Source organism: Erpetoichthys calabaricus, chromosome 6 (assembly GCF_900747795.2).
Source record: "Erpetoichthys calabaricus chromosome 6, fErpCal1.3, whole genome shotgun sequence".
In the NCBI taxonomy this organism is placed as follows: Eukaryota; Metazoa; Chordata; class Cladistia; order Polypteriformes; family Polypteridae; genus Erpetoichthys; species Erpetoichthys calabaricus.
Window position 1 is genome coordinate 176,151,603 of NC_041399.2, and position 21,083 is coordinate 176,172,685.

A 21,083-nucleotide genomic window follows, 5' to 3' on the forward strand; every position below is an offset into this window, starting at 1 on the left:
TAAATGAGCCCTTAAAAAGTGACAACATGGGAACCTCTAAAGACTTCTCTATTGACCTAAAAACTAAGATAATTTGTCGTTATGAATTAGGAGTATGGTATAAAACATCACAAAGATTTGGACTGTATTCCATGATATAGATATATATATATGTGTGTATAAGTGTATATAAATATAAAACTTGACATATGCATGTGTATAAAGTGAGTATGTTTTTATGGTAAGTTAAAATGTGTTTAACAGTAATATGGTAAACCTTTTCAAAGATTATTATCACAAGTCTCTAGCTACTGTAAATTCTTTCCTTACTTTCTGGATGAAGTGTGCTTCAATATGTGATACATGGTGCCAATACTGTGATATGAACAAGAAGGAACATGTTCTGATTTACTCTAGTAATTTGACTTAGTCTTTGATGAGAATCAATTATATTTTTCTTTAAATAAACAATATTAATTGCTGATTATAATTGATATTTAGAATTGTTATTGTAAATTTGTTTTGGTCTGTAGTGGAAATATAACTTGTCCCACCCAGAATTGATGACAAACTGATTGTATAGGCTGTGCAGTTCTTTTCTGGGTAACTCCAGGTGTATTCTGTAATTTGTTTTTCATTGACTTTTACACTCTAACTTGATGCTAAACACTTTGCAGCAGCCTCATGGATCATGCACCTGGAGAAGTGGTAAGACCGCATTTGTTGCACCGCTGTGTGCAGTGTGCAGTGCTTTTTCAAAAGAAGGTTTGTGTGTGTGCGTGTTTTTAATCTTTCTGTTTATGGCCCTCTTTAGTTGTCATTATTAAAATTATAAATAGTAATATTCTATTCTAAGCCATGATACCATTTGCTTTTGTTTAAGGCCAGAGCAAAAAAAAAGAACATGAAGCCTAAATGTTCATCCATGAAGAAATTTCTTGTGCAGTGGTGTATTGTGCAATATATAGCATCATCTGTTTATGAAGATATATAGAGATTATAATTGCAAAGATTAGATTTCTTTAGGTTATCAACCTGTGGCTACATTGTCAAAACATTAATAAGGAATTGTTTTATTTTACAACTTTGGTGTGTTTCTTGTTTTTTTTTTTAAACAGGAAAGCTGTGGACCAGAAGTATGAAAGTGGCCTATAATATTTTACATAAACTGGGAACAAAGCAGGAACCAATGGTTAGGCCAGGAGATCGAGTAAGTTGATTAGATATTTTGATCCTGTTCATTTCTATCTTATTTTAATAATTCTGTTACCTTTAACACCTTATTAGAGAGCAATGTTGTTATGTTTCTGTAGTTTGAGGTAGAATATGTATTATCTCACAGTTAAATATGCAATGGAATTTGTTTGTAACAACAAGATAAGTACATGTACTTTTTCTATCCCAGTCAGAAAATAACTGCATTTGAAGCAGTGCTTATGAACATTTATGACACAGCAATGACCTATTTCGTTTCAAAATAGTATCAATAAGTGATTTGAGAGGTGACTTTTACTTTATATTTAAAAAAAGAATACCAACAACTTTTGCAAGTAAAACCCATACAGCACATTTAAAAGCAACAGAAATGTTTGTGCTTTGCTTCATGGATTTTGCAGACTGTTGTCTCAGCTAAGTATTGGCAAATCAGTGTAGAATGTTTAAAAAATAATTGCACAGTAGTAATTTTGGAATTTTTTGCAAGTGCAGTAGATGAAGTTAAATTGAATGACTTTCATCTTACTCTTGGTACCTTTAGTCCAAATGATGGCCTCAGTACTAACAAGTTAAGTAGGGTGAACAAGAATTCCTATTTTCCAGCACGTCTCCTGCTATATTTCCAGAAGCTACCATGCAAAACAGGGATTTAAAAAAATAGAACCTTCAAGTATTCCCCAGGCCATCACACAGATTTTATCCTAAATGGGAGCCCAGTCAACATCTGCTGACTTCTTCTAGTCCATAACAATAAAAGACTGCTTATCATTTTACTCAGTCAAAATGAGGCCCTACACCTCTTTCAAGTCTACCTTGGGCAATCTTCTGGTAAGTCTTGGCTGTTGTACCTTTAAAGGAAGGCATCTAGGCAACATCATTTCTGGCTTTTGTCACCAGCTTCAGCAGTGGCTTTACTGCATATCCATCCCAGATTACAAAGATGTAGTGAATTATGACAGTGTTTAATTTTTTAGCACATTCTTTTAGTCACTAGTCAAAGCTTCCAAGTAGTGAGGTGTGCATCAAAAACTTCATCTAAACACTTAACTCTTAAAACATGGTTTCAACAATACTTGCAGGCTATTGTTTCTGTTCCAAAGCTTTGTTCAGCCATGTGATCGCCTTTGCCCTCAGTAGTGAAGAAGATCATTAGAAGTTAATTTCCTCCGCTTGGGGTAGTTACTCTGCTCTCACATTCAGGATCTAAGGCACTTTTTGGTTTCAGAGAAAAATCACTGATTCTAATTTGGATATACCGATTCTCATCTTAAGAGGATTATATCAGAGGTCAAGAAAAAACTGCAATGTAAAAGTAGCAGAAATATAAATCAAGAATGCATCATTCACAAAACGTCTAAACTTTAATTAATTTGGAGATGTGTTTTTTGTTCCAGCATGGCTACTAGTAAAACCTTCCTACATAAGACATATTGTGGCGATGCCTTCACCAGTAATTTGAGATGAATTCTGTCTGCATTCAATTCTAGGACAATATACTCACACTTACTGTCTTATCATTCTTTATGTGTTAAGTATGAATTTGGAGTTGAATATCAGCATCTAAATTTTGTTATGGTAAAATTTGCAATAATTGATTTGTTTCTATCTAAATTTTAGCTGAGTCTTCAACGAGACCTATCTTACCTTTAAAGGCTTAATATAATAATTTTATTATTATTTTTATTTTATATTATCATTTTAAAAGACATGTCATTTTACACCTAACCCAAGTTTCTTTTCAGCGTGATTTTATCATTCTCATTTTTTTTTATTCTGAAAAGATGGAGTGCTGTGTCTGCCCTCTCCTTTCCCATATGTTAGTATTATTCTATATGAACTCCTGCTCATATATTTCTGTTTTTTTTGCCTTGTTTATATTCTTTTATGGCTTCCCAAATGAAATGCAGGTGAAAAGCAACACCTGCTTAAAGTAGAAAGCCTCAAGTTATTTTCATGTGGTATCAAATAGGATAAAAATGCAAGCTTGTTTTTAATTGAAGACAGACCTTGTTCAACTGTTCACACTGATAAACGTTTTGTAATCTTTCTAGTATACGTCATTTTACAGCTTAATTTTTGTGCAGAAATTAGACTCATCTACAACTTAACAAAAGTAATAAAAATGGTAAACCCTTATGTATGAACCAGTAGGTCACAAGGTTAAAGACAATTAAGAATTTATTCTGTCATTCATTGTCTAAATCTGCTTATTCTGGTTCAGCTTCTTGATAGGGGAGGTTAGAAAACATGGATAGGATGCCAATTACACACAGGTCACACTTATTCCAGTACACATTCCTATAATAGCAATTTAGAGTTACCAGTCAGCCTGGCCTACATGTTATTTGGAAGTGAGAGGAAACTCAGGCAGACAGGAAAAATGTAGAAAATACAAACACATAGGGCCCTCCATCTTCTTAAACCACTTATCTGGGCCAGGGTCGTGGGACAGCTCACACGCTAGGGCTGATTTAATGACACTAATCCATCAAATCTGCATGTTTTAGGACTGTGGGAGAAAACCGGAGTGCCCAGAGGAAAGCCACTCAGACATGGGAAGAACGTTCAAACTCAACACAGGGAGCACCCAGGAAGCAAACCCGGTCTCCTTATTACAAGGCAGCAGTACTTTCACTGCATCACATACTAGCACATTTTGAAACCCTCTTAATCTAGTTCAGAATCACTGGGAACAAGAGTATGTCTTTTCACCCTTGGATACAAGGTTGAAACGGCCATTAATAGTCCTTTATATACAGAGTACACCTGCCCACACTCCTGTGGGACCAATTTATTGTTACCAGTAAATGTGTACATCTTTGGCAGATGGGAGGAAATTCATGGAGAGAATATGCAAGATCTAAATAGACAGTGTCAGGCCTGTTAATTCAGTGTATACAGAAAAAGGAATATTGCATGGGATTATGCCACAGCATGACAAAATTCATAAATAACTTTTCATCAACTATGAATGCTTTTGCAGTGATAGTCCCTCAATGTTCTTGGGACTACTTGGTTTAGTTATTTTCCCATTAGAAACTGCAAGCAATGGAAATTGTTAACTTTCTACAGAGGTGATGGTCTTGCACCTGACCTCATCAGGTGAGATAGTTCCAATCCTCCACCCAGTTTCAAACTCAGAGTACCAGAGGAGATCATGCGACTGGTCAGCCCCTGTCTAGCCATTCTTGAACAGTACATTATTGTGTGATCTTTTTCTGCTGCCATATGCCTAGAATGATGAATGTATATTCTAATGCAAAGCCTTAACTCTTTTGCATCTTATGCAGAAGTTATCACAGTTGTAATGAGGTGCAAATGAAGCCATAATTAAAACAATTTATTTAGTAATTGTTTCACAGGTTCGATTAAACTGATTTTCTAAAAACTTGTAAAATGACACACTAATTCTTGCTAGACATGATAAAACTATTGCAATGACTTGTAAGTTATTTTCCCTAAGAATGTGGATCTGTGTAATCCCAAGGGATTTAAATATTATACCTTGTTCTATATAGCCATGAGTATTGGTGAACTCTTGATTTCTCTGACACTTGACTGCTGTCTTAAGTATTTCGTGTTCTTCTCTTCCTTGTAATTAAAAATGAATGGTGTTTCTGAATGCCATTATAAGCAATGAAGCATAAGTAACAGTGATCTCAAAGTACCATTTTATACAGAAATTGGACATAAAGTGGTCTAGATATCAAATCATTTCAATCTACAAAGTATATAGTATATGATTGTTTTTGGGAAAGAATGAAAGTGTTACACTGTCAAAAGTTTTAAAATTGTAGTTGTACAGATAGTGGATAAGCGTCCGTCTTTATCCTGGACATTTTGTGAGTTATTTGCATCTAATTGCTGTATTTTTATTTTTAATTTCATTTTGACTTTAAAGAATCTCATTCTTGTGGTAAGTAAAGCTTACATGTGATCAATCTTGAATATCTAGCTACAGGTTGAATGATCTTGTGTGGAGCTTTGTTATACATTCCTACACTAACAGTGTTTGGAAAGTACAGTGTGGTATTTATATTGTACCAGAAACAGTGCACTGCATGATACACTTGAGTTGAGCATTCATAATTTTCATCCTCTTTCTCTGTACGTTTAGCATTCGATTGCTCAGAGGTTGATGTGCTTGTTGCTTCCTGATCAGCTCTTCTTTTCTCCACCCTAGTGGCCCGCTTCTTCTCTTCTTTCATCAGCATCTTTTCGCGTTAAAACTGATTAAGTCAGTGTTTGTGTTGCAATTACTTAGTATGTTTTCCTTAATTTTTCACTTAAGCTGGCACTTAAGTCTTCAATCTGCCTCAAGAATGATTTATGATATGAAGAGGTAGGGAATGAGAACGGTGCCCGTACGCATGCGCTGCCCTGCTGGTCTCTGCCAAGAGTTGATTCTTTTTTCCTAATATATCAATAATTTAATTTCAAATTTAATTGAAACCCTTTATTCCAAGTGTAAGATATATAACTAATTTGTAACAATCTTCAGTGTAATTTTTCTTCCATTGTGACAAAATAAAGGGGTATTAGATAAATATGAGATCATCAATAATTACAGTTCCCTTCTAAAACTAAGGTTGATACTTTGTGAGTGCCACCTGAGTATTAGGAATGCACTAAGTGCAGTCAAAGCAAAGTGTTTTCCATTGGGTAGAAATGTAAAATCATGTAGATCTGTAGCTAAAAACATTGTGTACCTGTTGATGTCTTGCCGCCTTTGGATTATTTCTACAAGGTAATTTCACTCAATAGCAAAGTGTATCAATATTTGTATGGACTTTTTCCTCTTCTAGTTTTAATGATAAAGTAATATCTTATACACCTTGTTTTGCCTTTGCAGAACACAGTAGACCTAGTACAGTTGAAATTTGAATGGAAAACCACCCTGTATGTTACAGTATGTGTGTATGTGTTTTTTGATACTTTGTAGTCATTATATAGCTTGCTAAGCTAAAGCTGGCAGTGTACTTAATAAGAGAAAATATAACTTAAGAGAATTGGATATTCTGATTTTAAAAAAGAAACAAATCAAGAAAAAATCAGTGCTGATGATACAAATTTGAGTTTAGCATTTTTTTATCAGTTCAATTAAGTTTATTCTTAACAGTAACAGAAACCTGCATAACCATGCAACAGCTACATGCACAACAGGATGATCAGTACACTTTATTTCAATGGTTCTCAATTTAATCATTTTCAAACACCAGGGTGTAAACCCTTCTTCCATGTAACTTTTATAGTTTTAAGCATAACATTACTTTTTTATATAATGCAGAATGCACAGAAGAAGTAGCCCTTTACGCGGTTGCCAACTCCACCCTAGTTTTAACAACAGTAAAAATAGTAAAATTAACGCAACCAGAAGTCTTTGTGCACATTTTTCATGAATGCAGGAGAGAAGATGGGTAATACAGTGGAACCTTGGTTCACGAAGTCTCTGAACACGTACAAATCGGTTTACGACCAAAAAGTTTGCCAAACTTTTGCATCTGTTCACGACCACACACTCGGTATACGAACAAGCCAGTTTCCCTTTGGTTTGTGCGCGCCAATTATTCAGTCTCTCCCTGTGCAGCGAGAGAGTGAGCGTGAGAGAGCGCGACACACAAACACACACACAGGCCCTCGAGAGAGAGAGACACACACACACACAGGCGCGAGAGAGAGACAGACACACACACAGGCACGAGAGAGAGACACACACACACACAGGCGCGAGAGAGAGACACACACAGGCGCGAGAGAGACACACACACACAGGCGCGAGAGAGACACACACACACACAGGCGCGTGAGAGACACACACACACACAGGCGCGTGAGAGACACACACACACACAGGCGCGTGAGAGACACACACACACACAGGCGCGTGAGAGACACACACACACACACGAGAGACACACACAGACACGAGAGACACACACACACGAGAGACACACACACACACGAGAGAGATACACACACACACACACACGAGAGAGAGAGAGATACACACACAGGCATGCAAGAGAGAGATACACACACACACACACACGAGACAGACACACACACACACAGGTGCACGCGCGCAAGAGAGAGAGAGAGAGAGACACACACACACACAGGTGCACGTGCGCAAGAGAGAGAGAGACACACACGAGACAGAGACAGACAGACACACACACACACACACAGGCGTGGGAGAGAAAGACACACTCACACAGGCGTGGGAGAGAGACGCATGCACGCACACACGCGCATGCGAGAGAGAGAGAGCTGGACGCATAAGGCAGAGAAGGCAGTTAAAGAATGCACTGGGATTGATTTTGTTTTCACTTCTGTTTACAGTGATCGGTTCGTAGCGTGCATTGTTGCAATGTTACTTTTCTTGGTGGTTTATTAAATTACGGATTTTTCAAATGTTCATTTTTTTCCCTGTGCTTTTTAGCAAGCTGTTCGTAGTGCTATAGCGCGAACTCTTGCAGTGTTAGTTTTCTCTGTTGTTCAAGGTTTTCTCAGTGTTATTCAATGTTTTTATATTTAGTTTACTATTACGCTGTGCATTCTATGGTGTAATTAACTATATTTGTGCTTAAAAACGTAAAAAAATATATATTTACATACAGTTTGTACGGTCTGGAACGGATTAATTGTATTTACATACCATCCTATGGGGGAAATTGCTTCGGTTCACGACCAAATCAGGTTACGAACAGAGTTTTGGAATGAATTATGGCAGTGAACTGAGGTTCCACTGTATTCAATTGTGGAGCTGTAATGTTTATACACACTGTGTCACGCTGACATATGACAAATTTACAGAATAATTTCCTGTTGTGAGTGCTCCTGCAAAACACAGTTTGTGAAAACAATGGCTTACGTCTGGTTCTGTGAGAAATGGACCAGAACAAGAAGCCCTTCCATCCAGAGGTTTTAGCTTTGGAGTAACATTGCAAGTTGTATTAAAACACATCCTCTCAAGTCAACACAGAGATTATCACAACAAATAGGTGTGCCACGAAAGTCATGTTAATGTGTTCTCCATGTTTTACAGGCAACATTTTCAAGCACTACCTGATATTATATAGATTACTTATGTATTAAAGCTTAAATGAATGGATTTAAGGCGGCACGGTTGCGCAGTGGGTAGCGCTGCTGCCTCACAGTTAGGAGACCCGGGTTCGCTTCCCGGGTCCTCCCTGCGTGGAGTTTGTATGTTCTCCCTGTGTCTGCGTGGGTTTCCTCCGGGTACTCCGGTTTCGTCCCACAGTCCAAAGACATGCAGGTTAGGTGCATTGGTGATTCTAAATTGTCCCTAGTATGTGCTTGGTGTGTGTGTGTGCGCCCTGCGGTGGGCTGGTGCCCTGCCCGGGGTTTGTTTCCTGCCTTGCGCCCTGTGTTGGCTGGGATTGGCTCCAGCAGACCCCCGTGACCCTGTAGTTAGGATAGAGCGGGTTGGATAATGGATGGATGGATGAATGGATCTAAAAAAAATTAGATTTACCAACATCTTTTTTACTCAGCAAGTATTGTGATTTGCTCACTGCAGGTTAAAGCAAGGTCTACACTACTGTATTCCAGAGGTTATTGTTTAAGTAGAATAAGCTGAGTAAATGGAAGAATCTAATTTCGCATTCGTATAATATGCCTAGTAGGCAGTGTAAAAGGAGGTGACAGAAAATTACTATTCATTAATGTGAACATCATTTAATCCCACTGACAGAGCTGCTTCAATCTTTATGGAAGCTGGTGGAGGCCGCTCCTTTTCTTCATGCCAAGTGTATTATTAGGGTGATACAGTGTACCTGCCCGGGATAGAAATAAAGCTCATTGTTTACTTTGTAATATTTAAGAGTCTTTGTATGTTTATACCTCCTGTGTCCCAATTTAAGGATTATGTACTGCCTAGTTTTGGACACAGAGGCTCTTTGTCAGAACTGTCTTCTCTATGTTTGTTTGTTCTCCAATGCCTGAGCCACATCAGGCACAAAGGCAGAAAAAATCCAGCCCTGAACAGGCCAGCATACTAGTGCACGGCCTGGACCATTTTGTATCATCAATTAATCACGGGACGTGGGAAGGGAAACTAGAAAACACACAGACTTCAACTAGACAGCAGACATGCATGGGATTTCATCATGCTGCACAAAGGAAATGTTCACTTTTTCTTTTTTTCTTTTTATTAGGTAGCTCTTGTGTTTCCTAATAATGATCCTGCAGCTTTCATGGTGGCATTTTACGGTTGTTTATTAGCAGAAGTTGTACCTGTACCAATTGAAGTGCCATTAACAAGAAAGGTAAGAGGTTTTTTTCAGGGTCTTCTATTGTTTTTCATTTCAGTGTCTATCAAATGCCATCTTTGGGTGATTATATAAGAAGATCCCAGAAACCCTGTGCTGAAATTACAGAACCATGAAAACTATAGAAATTTAAAATTGTTCTATTTCCTGGTGAAACTATAATGCTGATTAAACTGCTAATGTGAATTATAGAGTTATGAATGCCTTGCATGATAGCAGCCTTTTGTTTTGGTATTGCAGTTGTAATAATATTTTCAGTTTTCTTTACTGTGTTCTTTCAAATTCTTTCAAATTCACCAGTTAGTAAAAAGGTCTGTTAAAATTATTAGAATAATTTTGATCGGTAAAACATTATAATTTGTTTTCCTGCTGTCCAGTGTTTATCCATGGGTGTCTAATGTCTGTCCTGTGTCTGTTTAATGTGTATATGAGACCTGCAGAGAAGTTCCTCATTAGCCATACCTTAAATGCTATGTCACTTAACACTTTTTTACTTTATCTTAGGATGCTGGTAGCCAGCAAATTGGTTTTCTCTTAGGAAGCTGTGGAGTCACAGTCGCATTGACGAGTGATGCTTGCCACAAAGGATTACCCAAAAGTCCAACTGGGGAAATACCACAGTTTAAAGGTGGGTCACACTTCCTGACTGTGATTTTATTTAGCTTTATGGAAAATCAGTATTATATTTGTATGTATTTCTGTTAGTTGTGGACAAAGGTGTAAATAAAGATACATTTTGAAATTACGAACATGTTTATTAATGAAACTAAATTGCAGTTTTGCAATATTTCTTTGTAAAAAAATCATGCTTATGTATTTTAACTATTTAATATATGCATTATTTGTGTTTCTCACTTATAATCAACATAAATATATTCAGTAATTTTGAGATAAACTATAGATACCTCAGGTAGTACAAAGTTTAATTTAACAGCAAACTGCTGTTTTATAGACTTGAATGAAAACTTTTTGTCCATCAGCTTCCCCAGTTTTTACAGTTGCCTTTTATAATATACTAACCTTTTTCCTTAACACAATAATGAAATATTAAAATTGCCAATATACCTGTTTTGTGTCATAATTCCAAATTTAATTATATATTGCAGCCTTTCTGACTCAGCAATCCATTTCCCATCCATCACAGTAGCAACAGATTGATATTCTCTTGAAAGTCTGGAGTTTTTTTTGTTTAATATAGATTAATACTATTAGATTTTTTCCATTACTGTATTTTTCATTGTCATACTGTAATAAGATTTTAATAAAGTAAATTGAAAATAATATAAATTTAAAGCAAATATTAGACTATTTTTTCATCTTTGATTAATACTGAGGAAAAAAAATGTTACTTTGAGTGAAAGATTCATTATTGATTCAATTAAAGTACAGTGATCCCTCGCTATATCGCGCTTCGCCTTTCGCGGCTTCACTCTATCGCGGATTTTATATGTAAGCATATTTAAATATATATCGCGGATTTTTTGCTGGTTCGCGGATTTCTGCGGACAATGGGTCTTGTAATTTCTGGTACATGCTTCCTTAGCTGGTTCGCCCAGTTGATTTCATACAAGGGACGCTATTGGCAGATGGCTAAGAAGCTACCCAACTTACTTTTCTCTCTCTCTCTCTTGCGCTGACATTCTCTGATCCTGACATAGGGGGATTGAGCAGGGGGGCTGTTCGCACACCTAGATGATAGGACGCTCGTCTAAAAATGCTGAAAGATTACCTTCATGTTGCTACCTTCTGTGCAGCTGCTTCGTGAAGCGACATGCTGCACGGTGCTTCGCATACTTAAAAGCTCGAAGGGCACGTATTGATTTTTGATTGTTTGTTTTTCTCTGTCTCTCTCTCTCTCTCTCTCTCTGCTCCTGACGGAGGGGGTGTGAGCTGCCACCTTCAACAGCTTTGTGCTGCAGTGCTTCGCATACTTAAAAGCCAAACAGCCCTATTGATTTGTTTGCTTTTCTCTCTCTTTCTGACATTCTGTACTCCTGACGCACACTCCTTTGAAGAGGAAGATATGTTTGCATTCTTTTAATTGTGAGACGGAACTGTCATCTCTGTCTTGTCATGGAGCACAGTTTAAACATTTGAAAAAGAGACAAATGTTTGTTTGCAGTGTTTGAATAACGTTCCTGTCTCTCTACAACCTCCTGTGTTTCTGTGCAAATCTGTGACCCAAGCATGACAATATAAAAATAACCATATAAACATATGGTTTCTACTTCGCGGATTTTCACCTTTCGCGGGGGGTTCTGGAACGCAACCCCCGTGATGAAGGAGGGATTACTGTACTCTTTCAATAAAAAACACTTTATTTTGTAATTGGGTCAGCACAAGGCATAGCTTTAATTGGGGTTAAAGGTAGGTGAAAGTTCGGCAAATGTTCCAAGTATGCCCAATACTTTAGTTATATGTAATTATTCTTTGAGACATTCGACATATTTTTACTATCTGATGTGCTTATTTAAGATAAATGTCACAGTTGATGACTATTGTAGCTTGTGTTTTTGTGATTTTATGCGCTGGTTATTTTGCCAGTACAAACATTTCCACCTTAAAATGCATAGGTTACCAAAAAAACCTGCAAGAGTGATAAAAAAATCTCTAAAACCTTTTATGTCTGAACATGTAGTAATTAATATTTCTCTCCATTAATTAAAGAACTACATAAACTTGTTTTAGAAATGGTTTTTTTAATAGTAAAGCTAACTTATTTGTTTTTATATATATATATATATATATATCACACCGAAGTGATGGAGTTAATGAAGGACTGTGTCAGAGTGCAAAAGGGATAAAAAGATAGGTGGTATTTCCACACTGAAAAAATAGAAAAGATGGTTAAAGGCACAGCATTTTACCCTTAGGTTGTTGTTTTTATTTCTGTGTGAGATAACTTTTACCAACGTTTTTTACATTGAACTTCACCATTTTTAAAAGTGGAAATTTCAGTTTTATTTTTACTCAAACCTGTATCCAACAGGGACATGTACTCCATAAAATATGTTCCTTTCAAGTCAACACCTCTGTCAAAACCAAGCTCTTTATTCCAATTAAAGCAAAAAAATGAATTATGGTTGTTGGTTAATTTTTAAGGCTGTCTTACATTCTCAAGCATGAACCCCTCAAAGAAGGCCTTTATATAGGGGAATTTAATGAAATGATAGCAGTCATTGTTATCTTCTTTGAAGCAGGTTGATTTAAAAAAAATGAAATTTCCCTTGGAAACAAATAAAGATTGATCTATCTATCGGTCTATTAACAGATTCATCAAACAACTTTCTTTGTATTAAGTATTGCTTCACTTCAGTAAGTCTGCTGATTGCAGTTAAAAGCCATGTCTTATGATTTTACTGTATTCTTAATATACTGTATGTATGTACTAAGTTGAGTGTATATTTTAAGTCTGCACTATAAAGTAATTGATCTGTTGATCACAGCTTATTAATTATTGATTCACCTTTTGCCTTCCAAATTCAGAAGACTATCTGAAATTTCTGGTAAACTCAATTAATGAGTGTCAGAATTGCATCATTTTCTTGCAAGGCTGCTCCACAGTAATTGTTCGTTTGTATGTCTGTTTACATTCTAATATTATTATATATTCTCATTATTCTTAGGTTGGCCAAAGCTGTTATGGTTCGTTACAGAATCTAAGCATCTATCCAAGCCTCCAAGAGACTGGTTTCCTCACATCAAGGATGCAAATAATGATACTGCCTATATTGAGGTAAGTGCAGCAGCTATTGGTAAATTGACTGTGTTTCTTGTGTAGCTTCTTTACAAAGATGGACATACTACTTAGGGTTAAGTGAAGTAGTACAATTATGTCTGTTAATAGTAAGTAAAACATTTTTTTTAATTTAACAGGCCGCTTATTCTCTGGTTCCATCATACTTTGATTTGACTCGTCCATTTAATAATTACTGTCACTATTTTTTAATTATACATTTTGATGTTATTTATGTCTACATGAGACTGGTTAAATAGTTTAAAGAGTGTGATTACAAGAATCTCAACTTTGTGTTCATGATACATTTTCAAAAAGTCTTTGCCCACCACTGTTGCAATTAAGAAACAGGCAGAGTATTTTATAAAGGAGCCAGTATTTTGATAAAAAAGGGTGTCTAAAGTGGTACCAGAAAATTAAAAGAATTGGCACACCACATGAAATACAGCAATAAGAGAAGTGTTACAAACAATAAGAATGCTGTTTTTTTTTTTTAAGTAAATGCACAAAATGGTTTATATAAAGCCATTAGGCATACACAGTATAGGTTTAACTAGGTTACTGTTTTTAGATTCTTTGTAAATGCCCTGTTGATGCTGGTGAGAGAGTGTCCCTAGCAAGTATAATACAGTCAATTCACGTTAATCACTGGGTTGTGTTCTTGGAAAACCCTGAGTATACTGAAGCATTAATCCTATAGGAAAAATGCCATTAGATTGTGGCCGAATGCCAGGGCTGGGGGAGTTCTGGCAGGGGTTTAGATGGGTTCAGGCAAAAAACCATGATGCATCTTTTTACTTCCTCTATAGTGAAGTTCAACTTAGGCACTTCCCCAGAGGCCACAAACACAAGCTGATACATTCGGTGTAGTGCAACATGAGCCTTAAACATCTAAGGGCGTGAAAGACCTATTATTGCTCAATTTCACATGTCGCTGTCACTCATGTGCATTAGGCCTTTTGGAATTTTTTGTTTTCCGCAGCATATACAACGCTGTGACATAGAGGCGGCCTTAGGAGTATGCAGGGCCTAGGGCTGACCAACTCCACGTGGGGCCGGTTATGTCAAACGCTGTTACCAGTATGTGTGGACTGTATAAACTTGCGTGCAAATTTAATAAAAATAATGTTAACATACACCGGATTTTCTCATTACAATATTCAGCTAAATTTTTCTAAGATAACACATGGACTTTATCAGAATATAACTGGAGAATATAACTTGACAAATCCGCTCAAACGGGACACACGGACCTCAAAAGCAGGGTCCCCTTAGGCACGGGCCTGGGGTGGTCGCCCCAGTTGCCACCCCCAAATGCCACTTTTGCCCTGACAACAACAACAACATTTATTTATATAGCACATTTTCATCATCCATCTCCGCCCCATCCTGCAGCAAGGCACTTATCTGTGAATAGACCACATACATCACCAAACGGGTTACACTTTCATAATAGCAGATAAGCGAATCTGTGGAAACTGAATTCACAGATAGTGAGGATTTATTGTATTTGGTATGCTGCAATACTAAGTGGAATCCTTTACTTGCAGAAAAATAGAATAAAAACATATGAAGAAATTATGAGATTAAACAGAATGGGAACTGACTAAACAGATCTGAACTCCTAACCACAACGAAACAAAGGCATTCCCAAAGCATAGCCATGAAACTACAGAGAGCAAAAAAGGGAGCAGAAACGACAAAGCAGATCTGAGACAAGTCTTTGTAGCTCTTTTATAGATAAAAGATACCATCTAGATAAAATGGAATTTTTTAAATTGGTGGTTTGGGTTATTGCAGCATTTAAGTAAACTACAAACAATTTAAACAAATTCCTGTTTTGTAACTGAAAAAGAGATATAATAAAAAACAAACAAGGGAAATTAACTTATGGGCACAGTCGCAGGTTTTCTTAGAGTAGAGAACAATTTAAAACAAAAGCAGCACCAAAGGGAAAAAGACAATAAAGTGGACAGAAAGTGAAGCGCTCTGAGTACTGTCCGAATCCACTCTAATGATCAAAGTCAAATTCTAATGTGTTATTTGCAAAACACACCTGGTTAAAGTTTCTCAACCTACTTATGTGATTTTAACACTTCCCAGTAGAGTTGTCTTCTATTAGTTAATATTAACGTCTTTTTCCCCATTATCAGCTCTGAAACGTATTCTGTTGATGTTCTAGAATTTTATATGATAAAAAGACAAGGCATTGAGTGGGGCATGGTATTGAATTTCCCCATAAATACCTACTGCAGTGTCTGTTTGCTTAGTATTTTGCATTCTATTTATTGTTGGAAACTGCTTGACTGAATTTACTCAGGTTCATATACAGTATAGTGAATTTTATTTTGTGGATGTTTCTAATTACTATTTATATTTTATTATATACAATAAATTAATAAGTATCAGAAAACCTAATTTCACCGTTTAATGCTCAGATGTTCTAGGCTGTCATTCCAAGTCGTCTGTGTAGAGTTTTCATTTTCTTCTTATGTGTGTATGGGTTTTTTGTCTTGGTTACTACAGTTTTTTATCTTACATCCTCAAGATGTGTTGGTTAGGTTTATTGGTGATTCCAAATTTTTTGTGAGTGTGTACAAGAGTGGGCTCTGTCATATCAGAATAGGTTCTGGCTTCCAAATTCCTGTGTTGGTTTAAGCATGTTTATAATACAGTTACTTCAGGGAAGCATTGCGGTACAGGCAGTAGTGTTTAGCATAGATGTGGAAGAAAAACATTACTACCTGGAGGAAAGTCTTTGAGGAGAATGTGAAAACAACACATAGACCACATCTGAGTGAGGGATTTGACCCTGGAATGCTGGAATAATGATGCACTAGTATTTCCCACTTTTCCCCTCCTTGACTAATTGCATGTGACATTATTTATGTTGGTATAACTGTGCACTTTGTATTTTTTTGTGCTTTAGAACAGATCCTTGTGTTTAATATACCTCAGCTTTGCTCCTACTTGGTTTTGCTATAATTCATCTGTACTAAAATCTAACCTCATACTTTTTATGAATATAGTGTGTTGGTTTTTCTAGCTCTTTATGCAGCACTGTTGATATACTGTGTTTCTCTTATGACATAAAGAATCAAGCAGGTCATTTAATTTACATGTAACATTTATAAAATTCCTCCAAGTCAAGATCTTCAGGTCCCTAAGGTGCTATTTTCAACTACTCTGTATAATGCCTACATATATTTTTGTGAAGAAATACTCCCAAACATTTGTGCAAGTTTAATCTTTAGCCTTTTTCTATGTGTACCTGAGTGCTCTTGGTAAAGACTACCTTCGATGGTAGAAACACCTGTTCCTGTTATAGTTTTACAGTTTTCTTATCCACTGTAAACTAGCTTTCCTGTTGCACTACTTGTGTGGGTTGGTTTGAATACTTGTGTTTATTTTGTATCTGCTCGTTGCTTTCATTTTGAGAATGTGTTTATTACACATTTAAGGATGTGCTAAAGAAAGTTCTTGTTTTTACCTGAAATCCTTAAATTAAATTAAAAACTAATGATACAACAGAAGCAGAAGAAACACACACTCATTTTGCCACATTCTTGCTATCCACATTAAAGACATATGTCTATTATTCTTTGAAACGGGATTATTTAGTGCATTAAATGAATTTTGTGTGTTGTGGAATATAAAAAAATGGATTCTTTACTGCTATAATGATGATGATAAAAGCATCTTGTTTGTGTCTGTTTTTTTCTTTCTGTGAGTTTCTAATTGATTTATCTGGAATTGTCCAAAGGCCATACAATAAACTTAGGGTTGGTTTGAAGATATATTAGACTAATAACTTTTTTTGTTACTAGACACTTGTAACTAGGTCACTAGGTTACTAGACTAGACCTGTCATTGTAGCTCTATTTTTGGTGTTTATACCAATTGAACATATACTTTAAAACAGCAGTGACCAGTTTGTCTGCTATAACACTGGACTATGAAATCAAAAGCCTCTAACAATATGTTACTAAAAGCCATCAGCTGCTATTTTTATGGGTGATTTTGATCAGCTATACTGTACATTATGCATCTGTAAGCATGTTGAAGCCTGCATTTTATTTTTCTGCAGTACAAAACCTGTAAGGATGGAAGTGTGCTGGGAGTGACTGTGACAAGAATTGCACTTTTGACCCATTGCCAGGCTCTAACTCAGGCTTGTGGGTATACAGAAGGTTAGTATCAAGGATTTTGTGATAAACTGGTTAGATTTTATTTCAGTTGCTGCATTGGAGCTACTTGTTTTCTTTGTTTTATTTCATTTTTGCAGCCTCTGATCAATTACTTTCTTGATTTTTGTAATATATTTCAAATTGCTAGTCTTTTTACTAAAGTAATGTGTCTCTTTTAATAAAAACAAGGCCTTTCTCTACCATAGGCATTCCACATTATATCTTTAGACTATATAGAATAAAAGTAGACTATAATATCCAGGTATATTGCTTTATATTATAGACTAATTAGCTTTATTCTGTTTCATTAATTTTTTGTTTTTCTTTCTTTGTCGGTACATTTGTGTGTAATGTGATGAGCACCCATCTCGCCTGTCTACCCTTGTGGAACAACAGACCGATTTTGTTGTTATGTAGAGAGTTGTGACACTTTTTCTTCATGGAAAGTTTTTTGTAAAGTTTTATTTTCATTGAGATACTGTATCTCAAATAGAGCATGCTTTAATGTTTTTAAAATTTCAAAATCTATTTAAAAACATTGGTGAATTTTCAGATTCACAGAGAAGCATCATTTGTAACTTTGTTTACCATTTCAGATTCCTCCTGAGAGAGGTTACTTCACTTTTTATATTTTATATGTTTTACTCATACAACAGCTGGTTCTGACAGCAAAACAGATCCCCAATAGAAGTTAGTCAAATGCTATCAGAGGCACATGTGCGTGAAGCTTGTACAAACCAGCTCACTTCTCATGTCACTAGAGGTAAAAGTAACCCAAAAAAGCCAAAAGCCACTTACCTGGAACTATATGTATGAGAAAAGGAATTATGTAGGTGTCACTCTGTGAGAATAAAGTGAATAAATATATGTCCTTAGTGTTTACATTACATTAAAAACAACCTTACGACCAAGAATCAGACCTGCTCTACATTATGGTCTAAAGCAACCAACAACTTTAACTTGAGACTTGAATAAAGACTTTAAGTCCCCATCAGGGTATTTATTTAAAAATGTTATGTGTAAAGAATTTGAACTACAGTCTTCCATAAATCATTCATAGCCAAAAACTAATAATATATTACATAAGTCCATGCCGTTTTTTACGGTACTTGAATTGGAATTTGCTGTCTACAAGACACCACAAACTTTTTCGAACCTGTTTTTGACTACATTATACTGGAAACTACTATTAAGTATTATGTATTTAGTGCAAACTCATGTTATTGCATTCTGTTATCACTGCTGTTTTGTATATGACTCTTTATTACAAAAATAATGTAATAAACAGAAATGTCATGACTAATTTTTTGATGAAATAACTAAAATTTTAAATGCTCCAACTTTCAGAATCTGTGCATACCTGAGTATTGCACATTGTGTGCATTTTCTAACTTGTTCTTTTTTTTTTTTGTTCCTTTTCTTTAGCTGAGACAATTGTGAATGTACTTGACTTTAAAAAGGATGTTGGTCTTTGGCACGGCATTCTCACTGTAAGTTTATTTATCATGGTGGGATTGCGGTAAACATTTCAAAATGTTCAATTCAATTTAGTTTTATTTTTGTGCAGCACTCTTCACTAACTGGCTGGCCAGGGAGATGTTGTTACAGTTTTTCGTGGTCACATGTTCTGGGTCTGGATACTGATTTCAAGAATATCGTGTAGACTCTCAATAACCCTGAAGTCTGTAATCACTGTTTTATCAGTAACCCTTAACTGTTTGACAATTACTTGTCCTACAATTGCTCATTCCACAAAATAAATTGCAGTGGTCCAGTTGTGTTGGTCCTAAATTCCAGGTATTCCCAAATAACTTTAGACTTTGGAAGAGTGGTGCTCAACCAGTGTGCCGTGCTGTGAGAGCTTCCTAAGTATGCCATGCAAATAATAAGTGTAGCACACCTGAGAGGGACAGACAACCTTCTTGGGTGGTTGAGACCTGTCAGAGGAGGATAGGACTGCCTAGAAGCTAGCATAAAAGTAGCTCTGTAATTGATATGTTGTAGAGCACTTTGGATGCGTCTTCTAGCTGCCAAAGTCTATGTGGCTGGGTGTGTGGTCGCCAGCTAGTCTCACAAGTCCAACAGATAATGTGCAGATAGATAGATAGATAGATAGATAGATAGATAGATAGATAGATAGATAGATAGATAGATAGATAGATAGATAGATAGATAGATAGATAGATAGATAGATAGATAGATAGATAGATAGATAGATAGATACTTTATTAATCCCAATGGGAAATTCACATTCTCCAGCAGCAGCATACTGATACAATAAATAATATTAAATTAAAGATTGATAATAATGCAGGTGAAAAACAGACAATAACTTTGTATAATGTTAAATGTTAATGTTTACCCCCCCGGGTGGAACTGAAGAGTCGCATAGTTTGGGGGAGGAACGATCTCCTCAATCTGTCAGTGGAGCAGGACAGTGACAGCAGTCTGTCGCTGAAGCTGCTCTTCTGTCTGGAGATGATACTATTTATATGAAATGCCTCTGAGGTATAGAGGGTTTGGCAAAGGGACAAAGCTGCTGGGGATGCGCCCAAAGTGCTCACTAAGTAACGTGTCTGTGAACGCTGATCTCAGGGCTACTTTTTTTTACCAGCTCCTCCAATGGTCTCACCCCTTCAGACAGTTGAGGAAGTGTACGAGATATGATTTTTTTGTAGTTAGTAGAATAGTCGTGTGTCTTGGGATGTTTTTGGTTGCAAAAAGTATTCCACTACAGTAAAAAAGCTGGGAAACATCTAAAAAGTTGTGCTTGCAACAGAACAATACATTACAATCAAAATTGACACTGAAGAGCATTGTTTGTGAAAAAGAAACTACTGGTCTTAAAATGTCAGGGGTTTCAAAATAAGGGACTATACAAATATGAAAGATTGCATCATATTTGAAGTGTATGCATTGAGACAAGAGTTTTTTCCCATTAAGTAGATGCCCTTAAAATCTAAGTCAAAGTTCAATTTTGTGGATATGTATCTCATTTTATTTTACTGTGCTATTTACAGGAGGGCACTTCCATATTTACAGTGGAGTGTGCAGTTTAAAATATGTGTAACACACAAGAGCTGACAACTCAGTTTGAAGATTATGTGTTTAAACGTATTTATCCATTTATTATAGCAGCATTCAAAATATCTGACTATTTTATTAAACCTCTGGTGGGTGCGGCAATTCATGGTAATCAGTGCATGCTCCAAACCTTTGTTAATTACAGAAGCTTATCACACAAGCTAACAACCAGCCTTGAATGGTTTCCAAGCAATGTCAGATCTTAATCATGTATACCATCTCACTATAATGTTATCTTGTAAAATAAAATGCAATGTACATTGTTCTAGCCTTATGCCAAACATTGCACCATTGCAAAAGTCACTGTCTCTTTTAATTTTATTAATACAGAAAATGATCAGGCAAACAAGGAAAATATGCCTTGATATAGTTTCCTGTCGTACAAAAACACAACTTATAAACACAATCTAAATAAATATCTTGGGTATGTTTTGTTCTAAAATTAAAACTGATCTTTTTTCTCCCGTTATACTGCTTAGGTTTAAATAGAACAACTCACTGTTTTAATCCATCCTAAATAAATGGAGTGTTCCATTCTAATTAATACACAATTTTAAATTTATTGCAAATTTTTCTTTTCTTTTCAGA

At 36.0% G+C, this 21,083-nt stretch overlaps 1 protein-coding gene across 13 annotated transcripts in view; it reads left to right on the forward strand.

Annotated features, from left to right (window-relative positions):
• dip2ca (disco-interacting protein 2 homolog Ca) overlaps window positions 1–21,083 on the forward strand; it is a 559,093-nt gene that overhangs the window by 426,660 nt on the left and 111,350 nt on the right. For all 13 annotated transcript variants that reach the window (XM_051929039.1, XM_051929043.1, XM_051929041.1 and 10 more), the window contains 6 exons: window positions 1,098–1,189; window positions 9,375–9,485; window positions 9,993–10,116; window positions 13,115–13,224; window positions 17,312–17,414; window positions 18,837–18,901. In XM_051929039.1, coding sequence (XP_051784999.1) covers window positions 1,098–1,189; window positions 9,375–9,485; window positions 9,993–10,116; window positions 13,115–13,224; window positions 17,312–17,414; window positions 18,837–18,901 — 605 coding nt within the window. The remainder of the gene's footprint in view (window positions 1–1,097; window positions 1,190–9,374; window positions 9,486–9,992; window positions 10,117–13,114; window positions 13,225–17,311; window positions 17,415–18,836; window positions 18,902–21,083) is intronic.